Raw genomic sequence first — 21,904 nt, forward strand, 5'->3', positions numbered from 1 at the left:
AGGCTGGGTATTCTGCGGCAAGTGTCTCACCTCCTGACTCCCCAAAGCCTTTCCACCATCTACAAGGCACAAGTCAGGAGTGTGATGGAATACTCTCCACTTGCCTGGGTGAGTACAGCTCCAACAACACTCAAGAAGACAAAGTAGCCCGCTTGATTGGCACCCCATCCGCCACCTTAAGCATTCACTTCCTCCACCACTGGCTGCAGTGTGTACCATCTACAAGATGTACTGTAGTAACTCGCCAAGGCTTCTTCGGCAGCACCTCCCAAACCCGCGACCTCTACCACCTACAAGGACAAGGCAGCAGGCGCATGGGAATGCCACCACCTCCAAGTTCACCTCCAAGTCACACACCACCCTAACTTGGAAATATATCGCCGATCCTTCATCTTCGCTGGGTCAAAATCCTGGAACTCCCTCCCTAACAGCACTGTGGGAGTAGCTTCACCACACGGACTGCAGCGGCTCAAGATGGCGGCTCACCACAACCTTTTCAAGGGCAACTAGGGATGGGCAATAAATGCTGGCCATGCCAGTGATGCCCGCATTCCATGAATGAATAAAAAAAAGCATCCCACCCCCTCCCCTAACCCCAGCATCCAGCCCCTGCCGTACCTCCCACCCTCGCTCGGATGGTTGCCGCCGACACGGATCTCGAGTTCCAGTGCCTCTGTTCGGCCGCCTGGTCCTGCAGCAGGGAGCGCATGCCGATGGGGATGGCGGTGCGGGCTCTGCCGTCGGCGCTGGGCGCCGTGTAGAAGGCCAGGTTGGGGATCCTCTGGCTGCCCGTGTCGGCGCTGGCGCCCGGGCTCTTGAAGCCGGAGGTGACCTCCAGCAGCGGCACGTCCTGCCGGTGCGGCGCCAGCGGGTACAGCTGGTCGGGAGCCACGGCGTACGGACTCCACCTGGCGAAGGCGGCGTTGTCCTGGTCCTGGAAGCTGGCGAAGAAGTGCCGGTCCTCGGGCCCTCTCACGGAGGGGACGACGGTCTGGCCTGTCCGGGCCAGGCTGACAGCGGGCGCCATCACCGTTGCCCCCAATATTCGCCTCAGGTTTTCTCCCGGCCGCTCGCTCTAACCGCCGGCGGCAAGTTTCGCCGCTTCTTTTCCCTTCCGTTTCCTGGGGCTCGGTCGGCAAGACACCGCGAAGCCGAATGAAAGTGTCTGCCGCTCTCTGCACTCTTCCCGGGAGCCAGGGTGAGACTCCGGCAGCGGAGCGGAGCGTCGGGTCGCTGCTAGGCGACCGAGATCATAAAGGAACCTCCGTAACAGGCAGGTGAGGAGGGAGGACACCGTCTCCAGGGCAACCGGCTGCGCCCCAGGAGCCAGAGGCTTACTGCAAGACAAACAGAGAGTCAACACTGTCATTGTAAGGATTCACACCACTTGTCTAAATCCGGAGAGCTTAGGCACAGGTTGGTAAGGGCCAGGAATAAGTGTGCAGAGGTACTGCTGGTGTATAATCAGATAAAACCACAGGGTTTGCCACCACAAAATACTGGGCAACTTCCCACTGCTTGTCTATCCATGCCCACACTGGGAACTTTCCCAGGTCTTGTCTAACCATAGTCACCCTAGCTGCTTACTTCCGCCTTGCCTCAAGGATGGTAGTCACTAGCTGGCATTAGACAACAGAGCCATGCTAGGTGGACAGCTACCAGCTACTTGGTAGCAGCATGGTGCATAGTACAGCTCATCATAAAATATGTGGGTGTATTTCAACCATACCCCATTGAATGGTCATACTACCAGTTGGAGATCTGAAGCTTCAGCAGTAATTGCTTGCCACTCTCTCTGCAATTCAAACATGGTAGACATGGAAGTCTGGGTATATGAATGCATGTTTCTATGCCTGGATGCAGATAACACCTTGCAGCAGCTGTTGTCTCACGTGTAAGAATTTTCTCATTGGCTACATGGCAGCCATCTGTCTTTAGGTAGGTGGAAGAACTTACATAGGCAGCTTGCAATGCGATTACCTACTTGATGTTCCAGACATCTGAATACAGTCTCGAACCTGCTCCGCCATTCAATGAGATCATGGCTGATCATCCAATTGTCACCAATTGCTTAAACCAGCTACTCGTGAGGGCCTTTGGCAAAAAGACTTGCTTGCCATGAGGCTGATTTCCACTTCCAACATACTCATTGACAGGCCTCAAACCCAGCAACAATTTCTCTCTTTATCCACAAATCCATCTTGCAGTTTGATCTTAGATTTAGCACGTTGGCTGGAGGAAGCCTTTTTGTTATATCACTAGGAGTTCTGAACCATGGCAGAGATCTTTTTGGACATGTTTTATTTGATAGAAGCTAATTTTATACTGGGACTTTGCTGTTATTGAAGAAAGATGAGAAAGACATTTTTTGTTCTTTACCATCTCCATGCGCCTCCAAAGCATTGTGTGCAGGTTGAAGTTGCCATTGACCAGAATCCCAACTACTGATATAAATCAACAATTTAGACAGGTGCTCCTTTGAGATCTCCTCTTGTGCCATGCAAAGCCATAATAGAGCACACTTGGAGAATATATACCACTGAAAAATCCATTGTTCAAGATGGTAAATAGTGTGCACTCGAATCTCCAAATGAGTCCATCAACAACATAATATCATCTTTGGAAAAGAGTGCTGTAAATCTTCCAGAGAATCTCTTATTCTTTGCTCTTTACTTGACTAAGCCTCTCAACTACTTTTAAGCAACCTTCCTCTTGCACTATAACTTACCCTCATGCCCACCAGACTTTCAAAAAACCAGATTGCTATGTGTTCAGTGCACTGTAGTAGCCCACATAAACAGATTGAAATTCATGCGAGGATTGCAACTTCATTGTTAATTTACACAATATTTTTTTTAAATTTTGGTTATATTTTACTTTGACCAATTCTTAAAGATATTTAATATATTGCAGATAAACCCAATACAGTATTAATGGTACAATTTTCCCTACCTCGGCGGGTCCATGGCGGGCAACATCAATGGCAAGTCACAGCCCTACTCCTGTCTCCACCCCGGCCTCCAATGTGACTTTCCCCTGATTGGGCTTGTTAAGCCCACCCAGCGAGTTTCCCGGCCAATTAGAGGAAGCGGGTCTGATGATGTCATTTGATGACGTGTCATCAGCTGGTTTCCGTAAAGGGACCATGGCCAAATTTATTTTGACATTTGTGCTGTCAGTGTTCTGCAGCATTGAGGTGCTGCAAACACTGACAATGACTGCACAGAGGTGCACGGCTGCACCCAGACTCTCCCATGACTCCCTCCATATGCTTATGGAGGGAGTCACAGCACGCAGGAGGTTCCCTTCCAATGGGCAGAAGAGATCTCCCCAGGAGACCAACACAGCCTGGTTGCACATTGCACAGGAGGGCACAAGCAGGGATGTTGTCAGGAGGACCAGGCTGCAGTGGCGCAAACCTTTCAATGATCTCAGTAGATCATGAAACGTGACTGCAAAGCCACACTCAACCTTATTCTGCTATGCCACTCATCATATCTCTATCACTCTGCCTTCCCTACCCTACTCCTGCACATCCTTACACCAACTTACCTTGCACCTCCACCCAGCCCTCTCTAGCTACATCATATCCCCATCTCATTAGCCACCCCTCACACTCACCCTCATCCTAGTCCAATCATACCAACTAACAACACACAAGAGTAGGCACTTGTGTGTTTTAGCCAATGTTCATGTGAAATTTCTGTTAATGTGCTGTCAAACATTGAAATCTTTATTTTCAACTCCTTGCATTCTTAGACAGATTTGTGTGCACCCTTGGAAGTGGCTTAGTGAGTTGAAGTGAATGATGAGACATAACGGTTACCCCCTGCAATGCTGATGAGTGTGAAAGGAATGGCTTGGGCATTGTAGGGATGCTTTATGTTGTTGGTGTGAGGTGGTGCCAACCTGACGCATCATGTGGCAGCCAGGGTGTACAGCTTCAAGTGGCCATGGTGAGGCCATCCCTGGCGTCCTGGGCAGCAATGTGGTCGGGTGCTGATGCCCTCTGTCTTGTGCAGCATCAAGTGACTGCAGAGAAGTTTGATGTGGTTGTTGGTGCTGCTGGTGTTGTGGCTAATCGTGGTCAGATTCTGAGGACCAAGGTGAGAGAGTATAAACCATACCCATGCTGATGGAATAGATGGCAGGGGAACTTGAGATGACAGAAGCGATCTGTTAGTGGTGAGAGAGGTTGTTCCAATGAGGTGACACTGGATAGACAGTTTGCTCCAAAAACTTGCAACCTGCATAAAGCTCAATCTGTCTTCCAAATGCAGTAAGCAACAGCTTTTGAGCTTGGAAAGTGAACAGTTGTGTGATGGGAGCTTTTATAGCACATTTCAAGCTATCAAGTAATGAGATGATTCCATGACCATTCAACTCCCACCTCAGCTGAACAGACGTGATCCCCGAGCAAAGTGGACCCCATTGATGAGCTGGTAAATTCTAAAGGTGAGCTCAAAATTGTTGTTAATCCTCTGTTAACAAGGTCATAATGGCCTGAATTGCCTCCGCCACCGCTGCCTGTCGGGTCTGCTCAGCGCTGACATACCCGACATTTCGTAAAGGCGCATGATGGCGGGTTGATAGCGGGGTCCCGACCTGCTGTTAAAAAAAAAAACACTTTCCCACCCAACCCGCCACCGATCCCGCCCGCTGACCCCACAGAAAATTCCCCCGAATATAACAAAAGGGACATTAAGGTAGTTTTTAGGAGGTTGTTATGAATGAATAGCTTACAACTTTTAGTCACAAGATGTTGTATTTGTAGCAATTCTGCAATTAACCAGGGAGGTAAATGATCTCAACAGAAATTACCCACTGACAGTTTACACGTAAGAGTTTAGAGATTTAACCCATCAACAACTTGCATAACTTAGCAAGTTCCTAAACACATTATCAATGCATTGGTTAACCATGGAAGAAGCAATATTTAAACAAATGCAGCTTTGAGAAATAGTAACTTATTAATATTACAATTCTTTAGGAATAGTCTTGTCTCCCACACAGACTGTCAGACAAATGATCTTTTTATACCCTTCCTCTATGCCTGAGGGTTCTGCTGAACAAAAATACAATTAATACTCATGTATTTAAAACATAACAAGTCCTCAGGTGTCTTCTTATCTAATAGTAAGGACTACAGCACATTACTTAATTCATCATGGCTCCAACACTGCAAGTACAAATGCAAGAGTCTCACGGGGCTGGAGGTTGAGAATGAAAATACACAATAGATTATTGAAACTTAAGAACTTCTCCAATGATGCTGAGAAACCCTTGAAGCTTCACAGAAGCAATAAAGATATTTTAAATTTAAATTCCATATGGTATATAATATTGAGTTGAAATCTTGAAACTAGATTGCTAAAATGTTATGCTTGGATCAGGATTTTATAATCTTCAGATAAAAAAAGTTAGTGCAACTGACACTAGAGACAGAAAATGGATTTGGGGAAGCAGCAAACCTCCAGATGTCTAAGGTAAAATTAAGCAACAGACTTCGCTGAGATCGAGGATGTGGTACCTCAATGCCAAGCCATCTGAAGCTGAAGTGACATAAGGGAGGTCAAGAAGGCAGAAATGCATCCTCTGTAAGGTGCCTCCCTATACAACAATGAGCTGATCAATCCTCCTACCTCAGTGGGGATGTGCAAAAGCACCAGTATGTTGGGTGATATAGAAGTGCAGAGGAATTTAGAGGTTCAGGTTCAGAAGATATTAAAAGAAGCACCTCAAGTGGATAACATTATTAATAAAGCTAATGGAGTACTGGGCTTTATAGCAAGAGGTGTAGAATATAAAAGTAGAGATGTAATGGTAAATCTGTATAAAATCTTTGTAAGAACACAGTTGGAGTACTATGTGCAGTTTTAGACTCCACACTATTGGAAAGATATTGAGGCAACAGAGGGTACAGTGCAGATTCACTAGGATGCTGCCTGGCTTGAGGAAGTGCAAATATGAAGAAAGACTCAAAAATTAGGACTGTTTTCATTAGAGCAGGAGATATGCGAACAGGGTCGGTGCAAGAGATTCGTACTACTGCTCGAGTGGAGAATAAATGGCAACACAAACTAGTTAGGCCAAATGGCCTGTTTCCATGTTTTAATTTCTATGTAATTCTCTCCTCTCTAAACATCAAAGCATCCAGCAGAAGAAAAAGGCTTTCTCAGCTTTGCTCAAAGTTGTCATGAGCATGGACAAACCTGATCCTGCCAGATAGCTTGGATCAAATCGTCAGACTTCGTACTGGTCTTGCTCTGTAAACCAGCCACCTGATTGTCCTACATAGAGGTAGAAAATACCTTCACTAAGACAAAATAGGTGCAGCCACTAGATCTCCAAGTTGGAAAGATTGACTCTGCATTTAGAAACCTCCTAACTCCATCCCCGCCATAGGCAAACAGCACAACCCGAGGTAAAGCTGGAAACGGACAGCCAGAAAACCTTAATTCAAAATCAGTGTCTGTGACCACACACTTTCAGTTTTATTAGATTTTTAACATTAATATTATGGCAATTTTTTGGGGGATGCCTCAGTGTGTTTTAGCAGTTAGCCGTTTTGATGAGGATCTTTCATTACTGCTCTTTGTACATTAGGAGGCAGATTTTTCACCCTGGCAGAAGGTCAGCAAAAGTTTGAACAGCAGGACATCCACTCGCCCCGGATCCTGCTCCTGACCTGGCTGATTTCCCAGACTCAGGTCATTTAACTAGTTTTGGCGGGGATCAGGTAGGATTGCTGCCTCCTTCAATTAACCTGGAGGGAGGGGGAGGACGAGGACAATTGTTTTGGCAGACCACGTGACCTGTTACAGCATAATGGTACATAATAGGGCTGGCTACCTTTGGGGCAGCTGAAAAGGAGCTTTGGAATTTTATTTAAAATCAGGAATTGAACTTGATTGTCTCACAGGATAGCAACACTGTTCACCAGGAACACATTGGGGGGGGGGGCGATTTTCCCATTGGAGGCAGGTTTCGGTTGAGTAGGTTCCAAACCCGCCTCCACTGTCAGGTGGGAAAAATTTGCAATTTTCCCCTAATTGGCCAGTTAATTTCAGAGGTGTGGGTTCCCCTGGGATAATAAGGGCTAATGAGACACATGCAATAAGGGCACAGCAGTTATCATGGGTGACTTTAATCTACATATAGATTGGGCTAACCAAATTAGTAACAATACTGTGGAGGAGGAATTCCTACAGTGTATACGGGATGGTTTCCTGGACCAATATGTTGAGGAACCAACTAGAGATCAGGCCATCTTAGACTGGGTATTATGTAATGAGAAAGGATTCATTAGCAATCTTGTTGTGCGAGGCCCCTTGGGGAGGAGCGATCATAATATGATCGAATTCTTCATTAAAATGGAGAGTGAAGTAGTTGACTCAAAGACTAGGGTCCTGAATTTAAATAAAGGAAACTACGATGGTATGAGGCATGAGTTGGCTAGGATGGATTAGGGAATGTTACTTAAAGGGTTGATGGTGGATAGGCAATGGCAAACATTTAAAGATCACATGGATGAACTACAGAATTTGTTCATCCCTGTTTGGCATAAAAATAAAACAAAAAAGGTGACTCAACCGTGGCTAACAAGGAAAATTAGGGATAGCATAAGATCCAAGGAGAGGACATATAATTTGGCCAGAAAAAGCAGCAAACCTGAGGATTGGGAGCAGTTTAGGATTCACTAAAGGAGGACAAAGGGATTAATTAGGAGGGGGAAAATAGAGTATGAGAGTTAGCTTGCAGGGAACATAAAAACTGACTGTAAAAGCTTCTATAGATGTGTGAAGAGAAAAGGATTGGTGCAGTCAAGCATAGGGCCCTTGCAGTCAGAATCAGGGGAATTTATAATGGGGAACAAAGAAATGGCAGACCAATTAAATACATACTTTGGTTCTGTCTTCACAATGGAGGACACAAATAAACTCCCAGAGATGTCAGGGAACATAGGGCCTAATGAGAGGGAGGAACTGAATGATATCAGTATTTGTAGGGAAATAGTGTTAGGGAAATTGACGGGATTGAAGGCCGATAAATCCCCAGGGCCTGATAATCTACATCCTAGGGTACTTAAGGAAGTGGCCCCAGCAATAGTAGATGCATTGCTGGTCATCTTCCAAAATTTTATAGACTCTGGAACAGTTCCCATGGATTGGAGGGTAGCTAATGTAACCCCACTATTTAAAAAAGTTAGTAGAGAGAAAACGGGGAATTATAGACCAGTAAGCCTGACATCGGTAGTGGGGAAAATGCTAGAGTCCATTATAAAAGATGTAATAGCAGAGCACTTGGAAAACAGTGACAGGATCGGCCAAAATCAACATGGATTTACAAAAGGTAAATCATGCTTGACTAATCTACTGGAATTTTTTGAGGATGTAACTGGTAGAATAGATAAGAGAGAACCAGTGGATGTGGTGTATTTGGACTTTCAGAAGGCTTTCGATAAGGTCCCGCATAAGAGATTAGCATGTAAAGTTAAAGCACATGGGATTGGGGGTAAGGCACTGTCTTGGATAGAGAACTGGCTGGCAGACGGGAAGCAAAGAGTTGGAATAAACGAGTCTTTTTCCGAGTGGCAGGCAGTGACTAGTGGGGTACCGCTGGGATCGGTGCTAGGACCCCAGCTATTCACAATATATATGAATGATCTAGATGAGGGAACTAGATGTAATATCTCCAAGTTTGCAGACGACACAAAGCTGGGTGTGCGTGTGTGCTGTGAGGAGGATGCAGAGAAACTCCAGTATGATTTGGACAGGTTGGGTGATTGGGCAGATGCATGGCAGATGCAGTATAATGTGGATAAATGCGAGGTTATCCACTTCGGTGGCAAAAACAGGAAGACATTATTATCTGAACGGCAATAGATTGGGAAAAGGGGAAGTGCAACGAGACCTGGGTGTCCTTGTGCACCAGTTGCTGAAGGTAAGCATGCAGGTGCAGCAGGCAGTTAAGAAGGCAAATGGTATGTTGGCCTTCATAGCGAGAGGATTCGAGTACAGGAACAAGGATGTCTTGCTGCAGTTGTACAGGGCCTTGGTGAGACCACACCTTGAGTATTATGTGCAGTTTTGGTCAGCTTTACTGAGGAAGGATGTTCTTGTCATGGAGCAAGTGCAGCGAAGATTCACCAGACTGATACCTGGGATGGCAGGAATGACGTATGAGGAGAGATTGGGTCGATTGGGCTTGTATTCGCTGGAGTTTAGAAGAATGAGAGGGGATCTTATTGAAACTTATAACATTCTAACAGGACTAGACTGACTAGATGCAGGAAGGATGTTCCCGATGGTGGGGGAGTCCAGAACCAGGGGTCACAGTCAAGGATAAGGGTAAGCCATTAGGACTGAGATGAGGAGGAATTTCTTCACCCAGAGGGCAGTTGAGGCCAATTCATTAAATATATTCAAGAAGGAGTTGGATATATTGCTTGAGGCTAAAGGGATATGGGGAGAAAGCAGGGACAGGGTACTGAATTTGGATGATCAGCCATGATCTCATTGAATGGCGGAGTGGGCTCGAGGGGCCAAATGGCCTACTCCTGGTCCTATCTTCTATGTTTCTATGTAATTAGTATTTTGGGACTGAAACTCGCTTCTGCTGACATCACTTATCCAGCTTCATTTAAGGGCTGCTTGCTGCCTTGGCTCTTTCCACTGGTTTTTGCTCGATGGTGCACCACCTCCAAACTTTTATCTCCTTGAAGAATGGCCAGCTCCAAGGCAAGGGCCTCCCCAAGGTTCTCGGATGAGGTGCTGGGTATGCTGGTTGAGGGGGCGAGAGCTAGCAGGGAGGTGCTCTTCCCCTGATCTGGGAAGAAGAGGCCTCCCGAAGAAACCAAGGCTGTGTGTGTCCAGCTGGCAAGGGATATAACCTCCAGATCTGTGTGCAGATTGGGTGATTGTTTCTGTTTATTGATAAAATGTCATCCCTGTGTGAATGTATTAAAATTAGGTGATGGCAAACTGTTGGCGTGATGGCATATGTTATTTTGGCTTAGGCAGCTCCACATTGCGGGCTCCGTGACACTTGCGTGGCCAGGTTAGTGGTCAGAGTGAAAGGAGGCCAGAGAGTCATGTCCATTGTCTATCATGTGTTAAGAAGGAGCCAATCACATGTGCCACAATGGGCAACCAATGCAAATCTGGCCAGGATGAGTGCATCGCTTGCATCACGGGCAGCCAGGTGCTCGCGTGCTGCCGCTGCTGCTGCTAGATACGCCGCCGCACGGTCCTCCTCCTCCTTCTCCTCATCATCTGAGGAGGCTATGAACTGAGCCACTTGCTCATCAGGAAGCTGCAAGCCATGACCCTGTGCCATGTTGTGCAGTGCACAGCAGACCACGACCTTTCTGGAGACCCTGGCTGCAGACACCTGATCTGTCAAGGCATCGGAATCGCATCTTCAGTAAGCCAATGGTTTGCTCGATGATGGACCTGGTCGAAATGTGGCTGGCATTGTAGTGCTCCTCAGCCTTGTTAGCTGGCCTCCTGATCGGCGTCATTAGCCACTTCTTCACGGGGTAGCCCTTGTCACCAAAGAGCCATCCGTTAAGTTGGTTTGGTGGATTGAAGAGCGGAGGAACACTAGAGTTCCGCAGGATGAACGAGTCATGGCAACTACCACAGAACTTGGCACAAACATGCAAAATCTGCTCCTTGTGGTTACACACCAGCTGTACGTTGAGGGAGTGGAAGCCCTTGCGGTTGACAAAGATAGCTGGGTTGTGATGGGGTGCCCTAAGGGCCACGTGTGCAGTCTATGACGCCCTGCACCATTGGCAAGCCTTCCACATTTGCAAAGCCAACTGAACGCGCGGTTACACTTGCCTGATCCCTTGAGAAGTGGATGTAATTGTGCGCCTTTGCGAAAAGGGCATCGGTAACCTGCGAGATGCAACTGTAGGCGGCCGACTGGAAGATGCTGCTGATGTCTGCTGATGATCCCTGGAAGGAGCCGGAGGCAAAAAAGTTGCGTGCGGTGGTGACTTTGACAGCATCTGGTAAGGGGTGTTTACCCGCTCCTCTGGGCTCCAGGTGTTGGTGCAGCAGTGCGCAGATGTCTCCGACAACCTGTCGCAAAAGTCTCAGCCTCCTTTGGCACTGCTGCTCAGTCATGTTGAGGTAACTCATCCTCTGTAAACCCTGCGAGGGTTGTATCTCCTGTGGCGACGTGCTTCCATGCGCTGGTGCCTTCTTCTGATGTGCAGCCTCAGGTGGGTGAGCAGGAGGTTGGCGCTCCTGCTGCTGTTGCTGCTGAGCTGCCTGGTTCTGCTGCTGCCGCGGCTGCTCCTCATCTGAATCTGAGGTCCATGATGAAAGGAAATAAATGGTTCCCATGCTGCTGGCAGATACCTCCGCTGGGGAAGTGCTCAGTCCAAGTGGGGAGAGGGTCTTCCAAGGAGGTCCCACAGTTGAGAGATCAAAGCTGCAGCACCTCTGACTTCTGTAAGCCTGCTAAAAGTGCTGAAAGACCTGTGAAACAAAAGTTCTGCCACCTGCAACTGCTCCCTGATGAAAGCTCCGTTTTAATGGTGGAGCTGCAGCTGTGAGGAGGCCAACCACTTATCAACCCACCAGGTTTAGCTGGCGTGGTTTAGGAGGGTCGTGCAACACGCACAAGGGGCTAGATTTTCGGGGAGCCATCAGGCGGGGTTTCAGGCATGTGGGGGGGGCGGGGAAATCCCGAATTTGGGGGTCCCGACACCATCCCACCCAAAACCCCGCCCCACGTAATTTTCAGGGGCGGCGGGTACCCGCCCTGCACTGGGACCCGCCGAAACCAGGCGGGAAGGGATTAGTGCCAATTAAGTGCCTGTTAACAGGTAGTTAACAGGCAGTTTTTAGCCTAATCCCTATTTTGAGGGGTTTTGTGTGGGTTTCCCGACGGCTCCAAACCACGCCAGGTAGAGCAGGCGGGCCGTCGGGTTGAAGGAGTTAGAGGGGTCGCGATGTCAGCGCTCAGGTGAGTGATGGGTGCATGAGTGCAAAGCTAAGTGTGTTTGGTGTGTCTAAAGTGTGTAAAGAACTTTTACTTACCTGTACTTCCTTAGCAGCCTTTCTTCCTGTCGCTGTCGGGAGCGCATCACTCAGCCGGAACTGAAAGCTGAACGGCTGCGATCTGTCAGAAGTGACAGCCTTCAGCTTTGAGTGCCGGTGAGAGTTCTAACTGAGTCTGTGCAGAATGACTCAGCTTAGAACTCAGAGTGTCAGTGTTTCACAGCTTCAAACAGCTGTGAGACACTGATATTTCATCTGTCAAGAACTCTTGACAGATGAAATTTCAGTCTGTGACGTCACCTGTTGCCGGGTGGCCCTTAATTGGCCTGCTGAGCCCGCTGGGCGGGCTCAACAAGGTCAATCAAGGGAAAATCACGCGGATTGGCCGGACGTTGAAGTAGGCGGGTCGAAAACCTGAAAGGGGAAGTCCCGCTGCCTTCCCGATAGGTTCGGCAAAATCTACCCCAAAATGTGGCAAAATAACAAAGGCCTGTCAAAGTAGGATTATAGAGGCCCTTAACAACTATTTAAGGGTATTACCTTTCCCGACTGATGGAGGCAGGACCAAATCGCACCCATGAAACCCGCCTCCTGCAAAATTTCACGGAGGCGGGTTCCGAACCCGCCCTCACTTTTTCGATTTTTGCCAACTCTCCCGCCTCCAAACCCGCCTCCCCGGGGCTGGGAAAATCGCCCCCATGGTATTCCTATGTCAGCCTGTCTCAGTTGGTAGCACTCTTGCCTTTGAGTCAGAAGGTTGTGGGTTCAAGTCCCACTCCAGTGACTTGAGCACAAAAATCTAGGCTGACAGTCCAGAGCAGTACTGAGAGAGTACTGCACTGTCAGAGGTGCCGTTTTTCAGATAAGACATTAAACTGAGGCCCTGTCTGCTCTCTCAGGTGGATGTAAAAGATCCCATGGCACTATTTCAAAGAAGAGCAGGGGAGTTATCCCCAGTGCCCTGGCCAATATTTATCCCTCAATCAACATCACTAAAACCAGATTACCTGGTCACTATCACATTGCTGTTTGTGGGTGCTTGCTGTGCGCAAATTGGCTGCTGTGTTTCCTACATTACAACAGTGACTGCATTTTAAAAGTACTTCATTGGCTATAAAGCACTTTGGGACAACCTGAGGTCATGAAAGGTGCTATATAAATGCAAATCTTTTTTTTTACTGTTACTATGGCACAGAGTGTGGCCTATTTTAATATGACCACTTATATTTAAGTGGATCTATGGATCGCCTGCTGTCACTTCTGGTGAGAAATCCGGGACTGTTGAGAGGTGGTGAAGAGTTGGCAGATTTTATGCTGCTGCTCATCCCAGATACACCCAAAATCAGGCAAAAAGCGAAAATCTTCCCTTAAGTCATCACAATGTTAATATTGGGCATTATTCAAAGAAAAGATGCAGTATTTCCACTTTAAAAATAATGCTTAAATAGACATAGGTGCATTATCAGTACAGTGCAGTATTTTAGTGTGTAAAACCCATTTGGCTGCCTTGAGCAGTTAATAATGAGATCATAAATTCATTACTACATAGTTAAAATTCGATGAGAGCAGATTCTTAATACTGTATTCCAATGCCCTTGAGATAAAGGCCAACATTCCATTAGCCTTTTTTGATTACTTTTTGTAGCTAGCGTTTAGTGATTTCTGTACATTATTTTGTCCCTTCTCCACTGTGAAAATGGATATTCATTTAACAAGTCTGCCATTTCCTTATTGTCCATTATAGTCTCGCCTGCATTTGTCTTTAATGAGTTTATATTCTCCTTTACCACTCTTAATATATTCATAAAAACTTTTGCTGTTAGCTTACCTCTTGCAAGTTTTTTTTTAATATTCCCTTTTTGCACCTCTTATTTTCTATGTATCCCTTTGTTGCTTTTTTATAGCTCCCCCAGTCTGCTGGATTTCAATTTTTACTTGTATTTGTATACGCCTTTTCTTTTAGCTGATACTGTCTCCTACCTTATTTGTTGACCATGGTTGCTTAACTACGCAAGTGGAGCTTTGCCTTTGCCTTGCATGTACTGGTTTTGTATCGTACCAACCACTTTTTTAAATACAGTTTGTCTGAAGGTTTACCCATTAACAGTTCAGCAGAGTTTGCTGTGGTCAACGCATTGCTTAACCATTCAAAGTTTGCCTTACTTAAATTTAAAACCATGGTTTGTGGCTCTCTCTTTTCCTTCTCAAACCTACTATCAAATGTAGTCCTATATGGTCACTATTTGCAGAATGTTTCCTTACCGTCAGATTGTTAACTAATTCTGGTTCGTTACTCATCACCAAATCTTACATAGGATGAACTCATCGGTTCTAAATAATTTTGTTCTTGAAAACGGTCCTGAATATATTCTAGAAATTATTAATTGCTTTTACTATCTGAGCTGTTCTGCTTCTCCTAGTGTGAAAATTAAAATCTTCCATTATAACCACATTGTTCTTGCTACAGGCTTCCCTAATCTCCATATTTGTAGATCCCCCAGCCCTGCCCATCCCCTCACACTACATCACCACTATCAACAACTCCTACCAGAGTTGGATCCTTTGCTATTCCTTAACTCTATCCATAGTGTTTCCATTGCCTGATCTTCCGTACTGAAATCCCTTCTTCCTATTGCTGTAATTGCGCATTTTATTAATATTGCTGCATCCTTCCTTTCCCAATTTCCCTGTCTTTTCTAAAGATTCTATAGCTTGGAATATTTAGCTCCCAATGGTACGCTCGTACGTCCTACTGGTCTTTTTCTCACACGTTTTGACTTATGAATGGATTTTCCCTCCCACCCCCAAACTAGTTTAAATCTTTCTCCACTGCCCTATTTATCTTTTCCACAAGGAACAGGTGCCTCTTTGGTTTAGTTGAAGGCTGTTCCATCAGTACAGCCTTCCCTGTGGTGTCAGGAATCTGAATTCTCACTGCTACACCATCTTTCCAGCCACGTGTTGACATCTTAATCTTTCTCTCACTGTCTGGTCCAGCGCGTGGCACTGACAGTAATCCAGAGATTACTATGCTGGATGTTCTGCTGCTTAATCTAGAATTTAACTCCTTGAAATCCTTCTGCAGAACCTCAAGCCTAATCCTATCTATGTCATTACTTACCAAATAAACTATGATCTCTGGCTGCTCGCTCTCTCATTTCAGAATTTTTGTATCCATTCGGGACTTCAGATCACGTCTATAAATGAAACTATCTCCCTCTCTGACTATAGAATCTTCCATGATCACCACTTGCCTGTTGTTACTACATGTACTAGCATGTTGGTTCTTCACTGAATTTCCTTGTTCACAGGAAGCAGTGTGTTTAGTCAATAACAAGATTATTATTCAATGTACTTTTCTGTCAAATTCAAAAAATAATGACATGCAGATGTAGAATAAATATCTGATTTGATATTAACTGTTACAATAACTCAGATTAGGTTTAGTGTACTTTGTCTGTAATGTCAGGTATCATGAATAAGAAATGCAAACTGAAATCTTTCAAATAAATGTGAATACATGCCACTTAGTTAAAATTAACATCAACATGGGTGCCCTTTATACTGTCTCACCTTGGTCCTCAGAATCTGACCACGATCAGCCCTAACACCAGCAGCACCAACAACAACACCAGCCTTTTCCACAATCACCTGATGATGCACAGGACAGAGGGCATCAGCACCTGAGCACATTGCTGCCCGGGAGGCCAGGGGTGGTCTCATCATGGCCAGATTTATTTCACTTGACGCTCTACACTGGCTGCCATATAGTTCACCAGGTTGGCACCACCTCACACCAACGCAATAAAGCAGCCCTACAATGTCCAAGCCATTCCTTTCACACTCACCACTATTGTGGGGGGTATCGTTCTGTCTCACCATTCACTGCAACTCACTAAGCCACTTCCAAAGGTGCACACAAATCTGTCCAAGAACGCAAAGTGTTGAAAATAAAGGTTTCAATGTTTGACAGCACATTAATAGAAACTTTACATGAACCTTGGATAAAACACCCAAGTGGCTACCCTAGTGTGTTGTTCGTTGGTATGATTGCATGAGGGTGAGTGTGAGGGGTGACTAGTGAGATTGGGATGTGATAATGTAGATAGAGAGAGGGGGATGAGTGGAGGTGCAAGGTAAGTTGGTGTGAGTAAGGATGTGCAGGAGTAGGGTAGAGAAGTCAGAGTGATGGGGATGTGATGAGAGGTAGAGCAGGATGAGGTTGAGTGATGCTTTGTACTAACGTTTTGTGATCTACTGAGATCATTGAAAGGTTTGTGCCACTGCACCCAGGACCTCCTGACAACATCCCTGCTTGTGCGCTCTACAATGTGCAACCAGGCTGTTTACACCTTCTAGGGAGGTCTCTTCAGCCCATTGGAAGGGAAGAGGACCTCCCTGCGTGCTGTGACTCCTTCTATAAGCATATGGAGGGAGTCATGGGAGAACCTGGGTGCAGCCCTGTGTATCTGTGCAGTGATTGTCAGTGTTTGCAGAACACTGACAGCACAAATGTCAAGATAAATTTGAACATGGTCCCTTTAAGGAAGCTGGCTGATGATGCGTCATCAAATCACGTCACCAGACCCACTTCCTCTAATTGGGCCGGGAAACTCGGTGGTTGGGCTTAACAAGCCCAATCAGGGGAAAGTCATTTCGGAGGCCAGGGTGGAGCCATCAGCAGGGCCGGGACCCACCACTGACATCGCCTGCCGAGGTAAGTAAAATCGCGACCTATATTACTGCATCTGAAAATGCTTTACAAAATACGTTTTAAAAATCCTAACCATTATCACCACCCTTCACCTGGTGCCCAACACAACCACCACGTAATGCAGTCCCTGCAGCTGCCAACCAAAGGTAAGTTTGGAGAAAAAAAAATCAAAACACCTTCCCATGGAGACAGGAGTCGCAATTTCTATTGATCCACGGGCCTCTTGCTTCCAAAGCCCCCTTCCCGTGTTACAAAAAAATTTGGAGACACTCCTGTAATACATTTGAGTATGTTTACTGTATAAAAATTAGTTAATAAGCATAGAAGAAGAAGAGCATGCCGGAAATCCCAAAGAAACTAATATTGAATCGGGGACAGAGACTCAATATAGTTAACGTAAGTAAAATAACAATAATGAAGAAAATAATGACACTAAAGAGTGACAAATCTCCAGGGCCAGATGGTTTCAATCCTAGGGTTTTAAGGGAAGTAGTTGAGCACATTGCAGATGCCCTAACTATAATCTTCCAAAGTTCTCTAAATTCAGGAAACGTCCCTTTAGATTAGTTATTTGCGCATGTCACTTCATTTTTTAAGAATGGTGAGAGAGAGGGAAACCAGGGAATTATAGACCAGGTAGCCTAACATCTGTTGTCGGGAAATTGCTACTAGAGTCTATAATTAAGGATAGGGTGACTGAACACCTCGAAAATTTTCAGTTGATCAGAGAGAGCCAACATGGATTTGTGAAAGGCAGGTCATGCCTGATAAACCTGATTGAATTTTTTGAAGAGGTAACTAAAGTAGTGGACAGAGGAATGTTTATGGATGTTATTTATATGGACTTCCAGAAGGCATTTGATAAAGTCCCACATAATAGACTGTTATCTAAGGTAGAAGCCCATGGAATTGAGGGAACATTATTTGCCTTGTTAGGAAATTGGCTGAGCAGCAGGAGACAGAAAGTAGGGATAATGGGTAGGTACTCAAATTGGCAGGATGTGACTAGTGGTATCCCGCAGGGATCTGCCTTGGGTCCTCAACTATTCACAATATTTATTAACAACTTTGATGATGGCATAGAAAGTCATATATCCAAATTTGCTGATCTCACAAAGATAGGTGGCATTGTAGGCAATGTAGATGAAAGCATAACATTACAAAGGGATGTTGATAGATTAAGTGAATGGGCAAAAATGTGACAAATGGATTTCAATGTAAGCAAATGTGAGGTCATCCACTTTGGACTTAAACAGGATAGAATAGGGTACTTTCTAAATGGTGAAAAGCTGGAAGTCCAAAGAGACTTGGTGGAGTTCAGGTACATAGATCATTAAAATGTCATGAACAGGTACAGAAAATAATCAAAAAGGCAAATGGAATGCTGGCCTTTATATCTAGAGGACTAGAGTACAAGGGGGTAGAAGTTATGCTGCAGCTGTACAAAACCCTGGTTAGACCACACCTGGAGTACTGTGAGCAGTTCTGGGCATCACACCTTAGGAAGGATATATTGGCCTTGGAGGGAGTGCAGAATAAGTCTACCAGAATGATACCCGGACTTCAAGGGTTAAGTTACAAGGAGAGATTACACAATCGAAGATTTCAGAATATTATGGGGTACAGATGGGGTAGATAGAGATAAACTATGTCCGCTGGTTGGGGATTCAAGGACTAGGGGGCATAGTCCAAAAATTACCTTTCAGAGTGAAATTAGGAAACACTTCTACACGCAAAGGGTGGTAGAAGTTTGGAACTCTCTTCCGCAAATGGCAATTGATGCTAGATCAATTGTTAATTTGAAATCAGAGATTGATAGCTTTTTGTTAACCAAAGCTATTAAGGTATATGGGCTAAAGGCGGGTATATGGAGTTAGATCGCAGATCAGCCATGATCTCATTGAATGGCTGTAGAAATGGGGTTATAACTGGGGTTATAGTCTCTGGCCAGTCAGAAGTATCTGAGCTGCTCCAGAGCCCTGTGCGGTTTTGAATCGCTCCCCTTTTCTGGTTCTGACCGCCGGACTTATTCAGTAGCGATGTAGACAAAAAGAGACTCGTGGTTGGATGCAAAGAAGACCAGTATTTATTATTGAAATAAAAGGAAATAAATTGAAAATAATCAATACAGCACGCCTATGCTAAATAAAGCACTATTACTCAAATACAGTACACTTATGCTTACTACAGCACTCTTTTGTTTAGTAGAACACTCTTTTACTTAATACAGCACTTTTACCTAGTGCAGCACACTTTTACTTAATACAGCACTTTTACTTAATAGGGAGGAGAAAATGGACACAACGAGGGAAAATTGACTAAAATTACAATTTTAACAAAATTCCCCTTAAGTCCCACCCCTAATACCTATCTAAGTTGCCTTGTAATGGGCCAGAAAATCTATGCCTGCTCCGTGCCCCTGTGGTCTGTATTCTTCACTGCCCCGAAGTAGAGATACCCCAGTATTTAAAAGTAACTGCTGGTATTCCACTTCTTTTGGGCAGGCTTGCTGAGCTGTTCTTCTGTAGGCAGAGCATGGAGGCGAGGCAGCAGAGAGAGAGAGAGAGATGGCTTCCTGAGAGGCTATTTTATACCCATTGGGAGCCATAATCTTCGGGCCCAAATCCCGATGTATCTGGGCTATACAAAAGGGAATCGATCTGCCCCCATTGACTGTGATGGATTTCAATGTATTACCCCATTCGTTTAAACTGGTATTCACTCAGTTTAAATGTCTTACTGATATCTCAAGTGCTGGACAAACGAATAGTCAATAGCACTAAGTGGTTTGTAAACCCATTGTCAGTCCAACTGCAATTGATTGACAGCTATAAGCACTTAAGCCTTTGTCAACATTGTGGGTTCTGTAAACAAACAACCCCTTTGTCCTGCGGTTTGAAACTTCCTGAACTGCAGTTGATTGACAGTCTCAAGTACTTCATGCATTTCGCACAGGCTGGTGTTTTTTTTCAAATAAGAACATAAGAAGTAGGAGCAGGAGTAGGCCATACGGCCCCTCGGGCCTGCTCCACCATTCAATAGGATCATGGCTGATCCGAATCTAGACTCACGTCCACTTCCCTGCCCTCTTCCCGTAACCCCTAATTCCCTTATCTGCTAGGAAACTGTCGATCTCCATTTTAAATTTATTTAATGTTGCAGCTTCCACAGCTCTCTGGGGTAGCAAATTCCATAGATTTACTACCCTCTGAGTGAAGAAGTTTCTCCTCATCTCAGTTTTGAAAGGGCAGCCCCTTATTCTAAGATTATGCCCCCTAGTTCTAGTCTAGGCAGGAGTTCCTCAGGACATAGAAACATAGAAGATAGGAGCAGGAGTAGGCCATTCGGCCCCTCGAGCCTGCTCCGCCATTCAATGAGATCATGGCTGATCATCCAAACTCAGTACCCTGTCCCTGCCTTCTCCCCATATCCCTTGATCCCTTTAGCCTTAAGAAATATATCTAACTCCTTCTTGAATATATTTAATGAATTGGCCTCAACTGCCTTCTGTGGTAGAGAATTCCACAGGTTCAACACTCTCTGGGTGAAGAAATTCCTCATCTCTGTCCTAAATGGCTTATCCCTTATCCTTAGACTGTGACCCCTGGTTCTGGACTCCCCCGCCATCGGGAACATACTTCCTGCATCTAGTCTGTCTAGTCCTGTTAGAATTTTATAAGTTTCAATGAGATCCCCTCTCATTCTTCTAAACTCCAGCAAGTATAAGCCCAATTGACCCAATCTCTCCTCATACATCATTCCTGCCATCCCAGGTATCAGTCTGGTGAATCTTCGCTGCACTCCCTCCATGGCAAGAACATCCTTCCTCAAATAGGGCGACCAAAACTGCACACAATACTCAAGGTGTGGTCTCACCAAGGCCCTGTACAACTGCAGCAAGACATCCTTGTTCCTGTACTTCCTGTACTGTGTCCTCGGCCCAACTATCTTCAGCTGCTTCATCAATGACACTCAATTTTTAATGAAAATTTCCCCCAACTCGCAATCTCGCGATTTGAACTGTGAAAACTCACGATTTTTTTTCTGCTGTATTAATCTTCGTTAGGCCTCCTGTGATTGGCAGCTGCTGGGACACGTGCATTCTCAACCACGATTTGGTTTGTCCCATTAGTAAACTCCCACGAGTTGGTTTTTCCATCAAAAGTCTCTCCTGCTCCTCTGTGTATTTGAGATGATTGGAATAGTCTCAGATATAAAGACTGTGCATGCGCACTGTTGGACACCATTTGCCACGTGTGTTGGGCGAATTCACTGGCTTGAGGATTACCTCGGTAAGTTTTTTTTGATTGAAACCTGAGGGATGGGTGGGAAAATCCGTGTGTCCCTTCATTCATCGTCAGCTTCCTGGAGACATTTTCAGAGCCTGGGGCTGTTTTAAGGACTTTTGAATGCATTGGGAAGAGCAGGGGGTGGGTGGGGGAGGGGGGGCGGATTGCCAATTGCTCAGCCTGTAAATGTACCCACTCACTGTGTCACAGAGTGGTTGTAGTCAGCCTGTTTTCCCATTCCCCACCTACCCACCCCACCCCACCGTGCTCCTAGTGATTCCCTGAAGCACTTTTCCACCTCAGACGTGGTGGATAGAGTGACAGGTCATTTCCCATTTTCACCAGGAATGGCAGTCTACAGGAGTGGACGGGGAAGAGCATTGGTGTCGGTAGCCTCGGGGTCCGAGTCTTCTCACCAATGGCTGCTCAACTCCTCACAGTGCACTGAACAGGATGGGACTGGCGCCATCTACTCTGGAAGGACTCCAGTAAATGAGATTCATTTGACCCTCCAGATTACTTGTTCCACCGGCCTCGTGGGGAAATGGGGATTAAGGGTGGGGTGGGTGAGGGCGGGAGGGGGTAAAGGGGGGTGGGGGAATCCTTTGCATTCTCTAACTCTAACCTCAGATTCCATGCATCATCCATTTCTATTCGCAGTTCTCTATCACTTTAGTAACGTGATTAATTTACACCTATGGATTTCTGGCGTGAGGTCAAAAGAATTGGGAATTGCCGATTTAAGTACATCAAATCCATATGATCTGAGCCACCTAGCTCAGATCTGGTAACTCATCATAGGCCAGGGATCGAACCCAGGCACTTTCCTGCTCATACATTAAGTAAGCAAAACAAAAATAATAAATATATAGGAACATAGGAAC

General features: G+C 45.6%; 1 protein-coding gene across 1 annotated transcript in view; it reads right to left on the bottom strand.

The window, feature by feature from the left end:
• Nucleotides 1–1,235, bottom strand: part of spmip7 (sperm microtubule inner protein 7) — a 121,457-nt gene extending 120,222 nt beyond the window's left edge. The window contains exon 1 of the mRNA XM_085988133.1: nt 619–1,235. Coding sequence (XP_085844259.1) covers nt 619–1,027 — 409 coding nt within the window. The 5' untranslated portion in view covers nt 1,028–1,235. The remainder of the gene's footprint in view (nt 1–618) is intronic.
• Nucleotides 1,236–21,904: the final 20,669 nt, after the last annotated feature.

The sequence above is a fragment of the Somniosus microcephalus genome, chromosome 5 (genome assembly GCF_052327205.1).
Source record: "Somniosus microcephalus isolate GS21.2 chromosome 5, FLI_Smic_1.0, whole genome shotgun sequence".
In the NCBI taxonomy this organism is placed as follows: domain Eukaryota; kingdom Metazoa; phylum Chordata; class Chondrichthyes; order Squaliformes; family Somniosidae; genus Somniosus; species Somniosus microcephalus.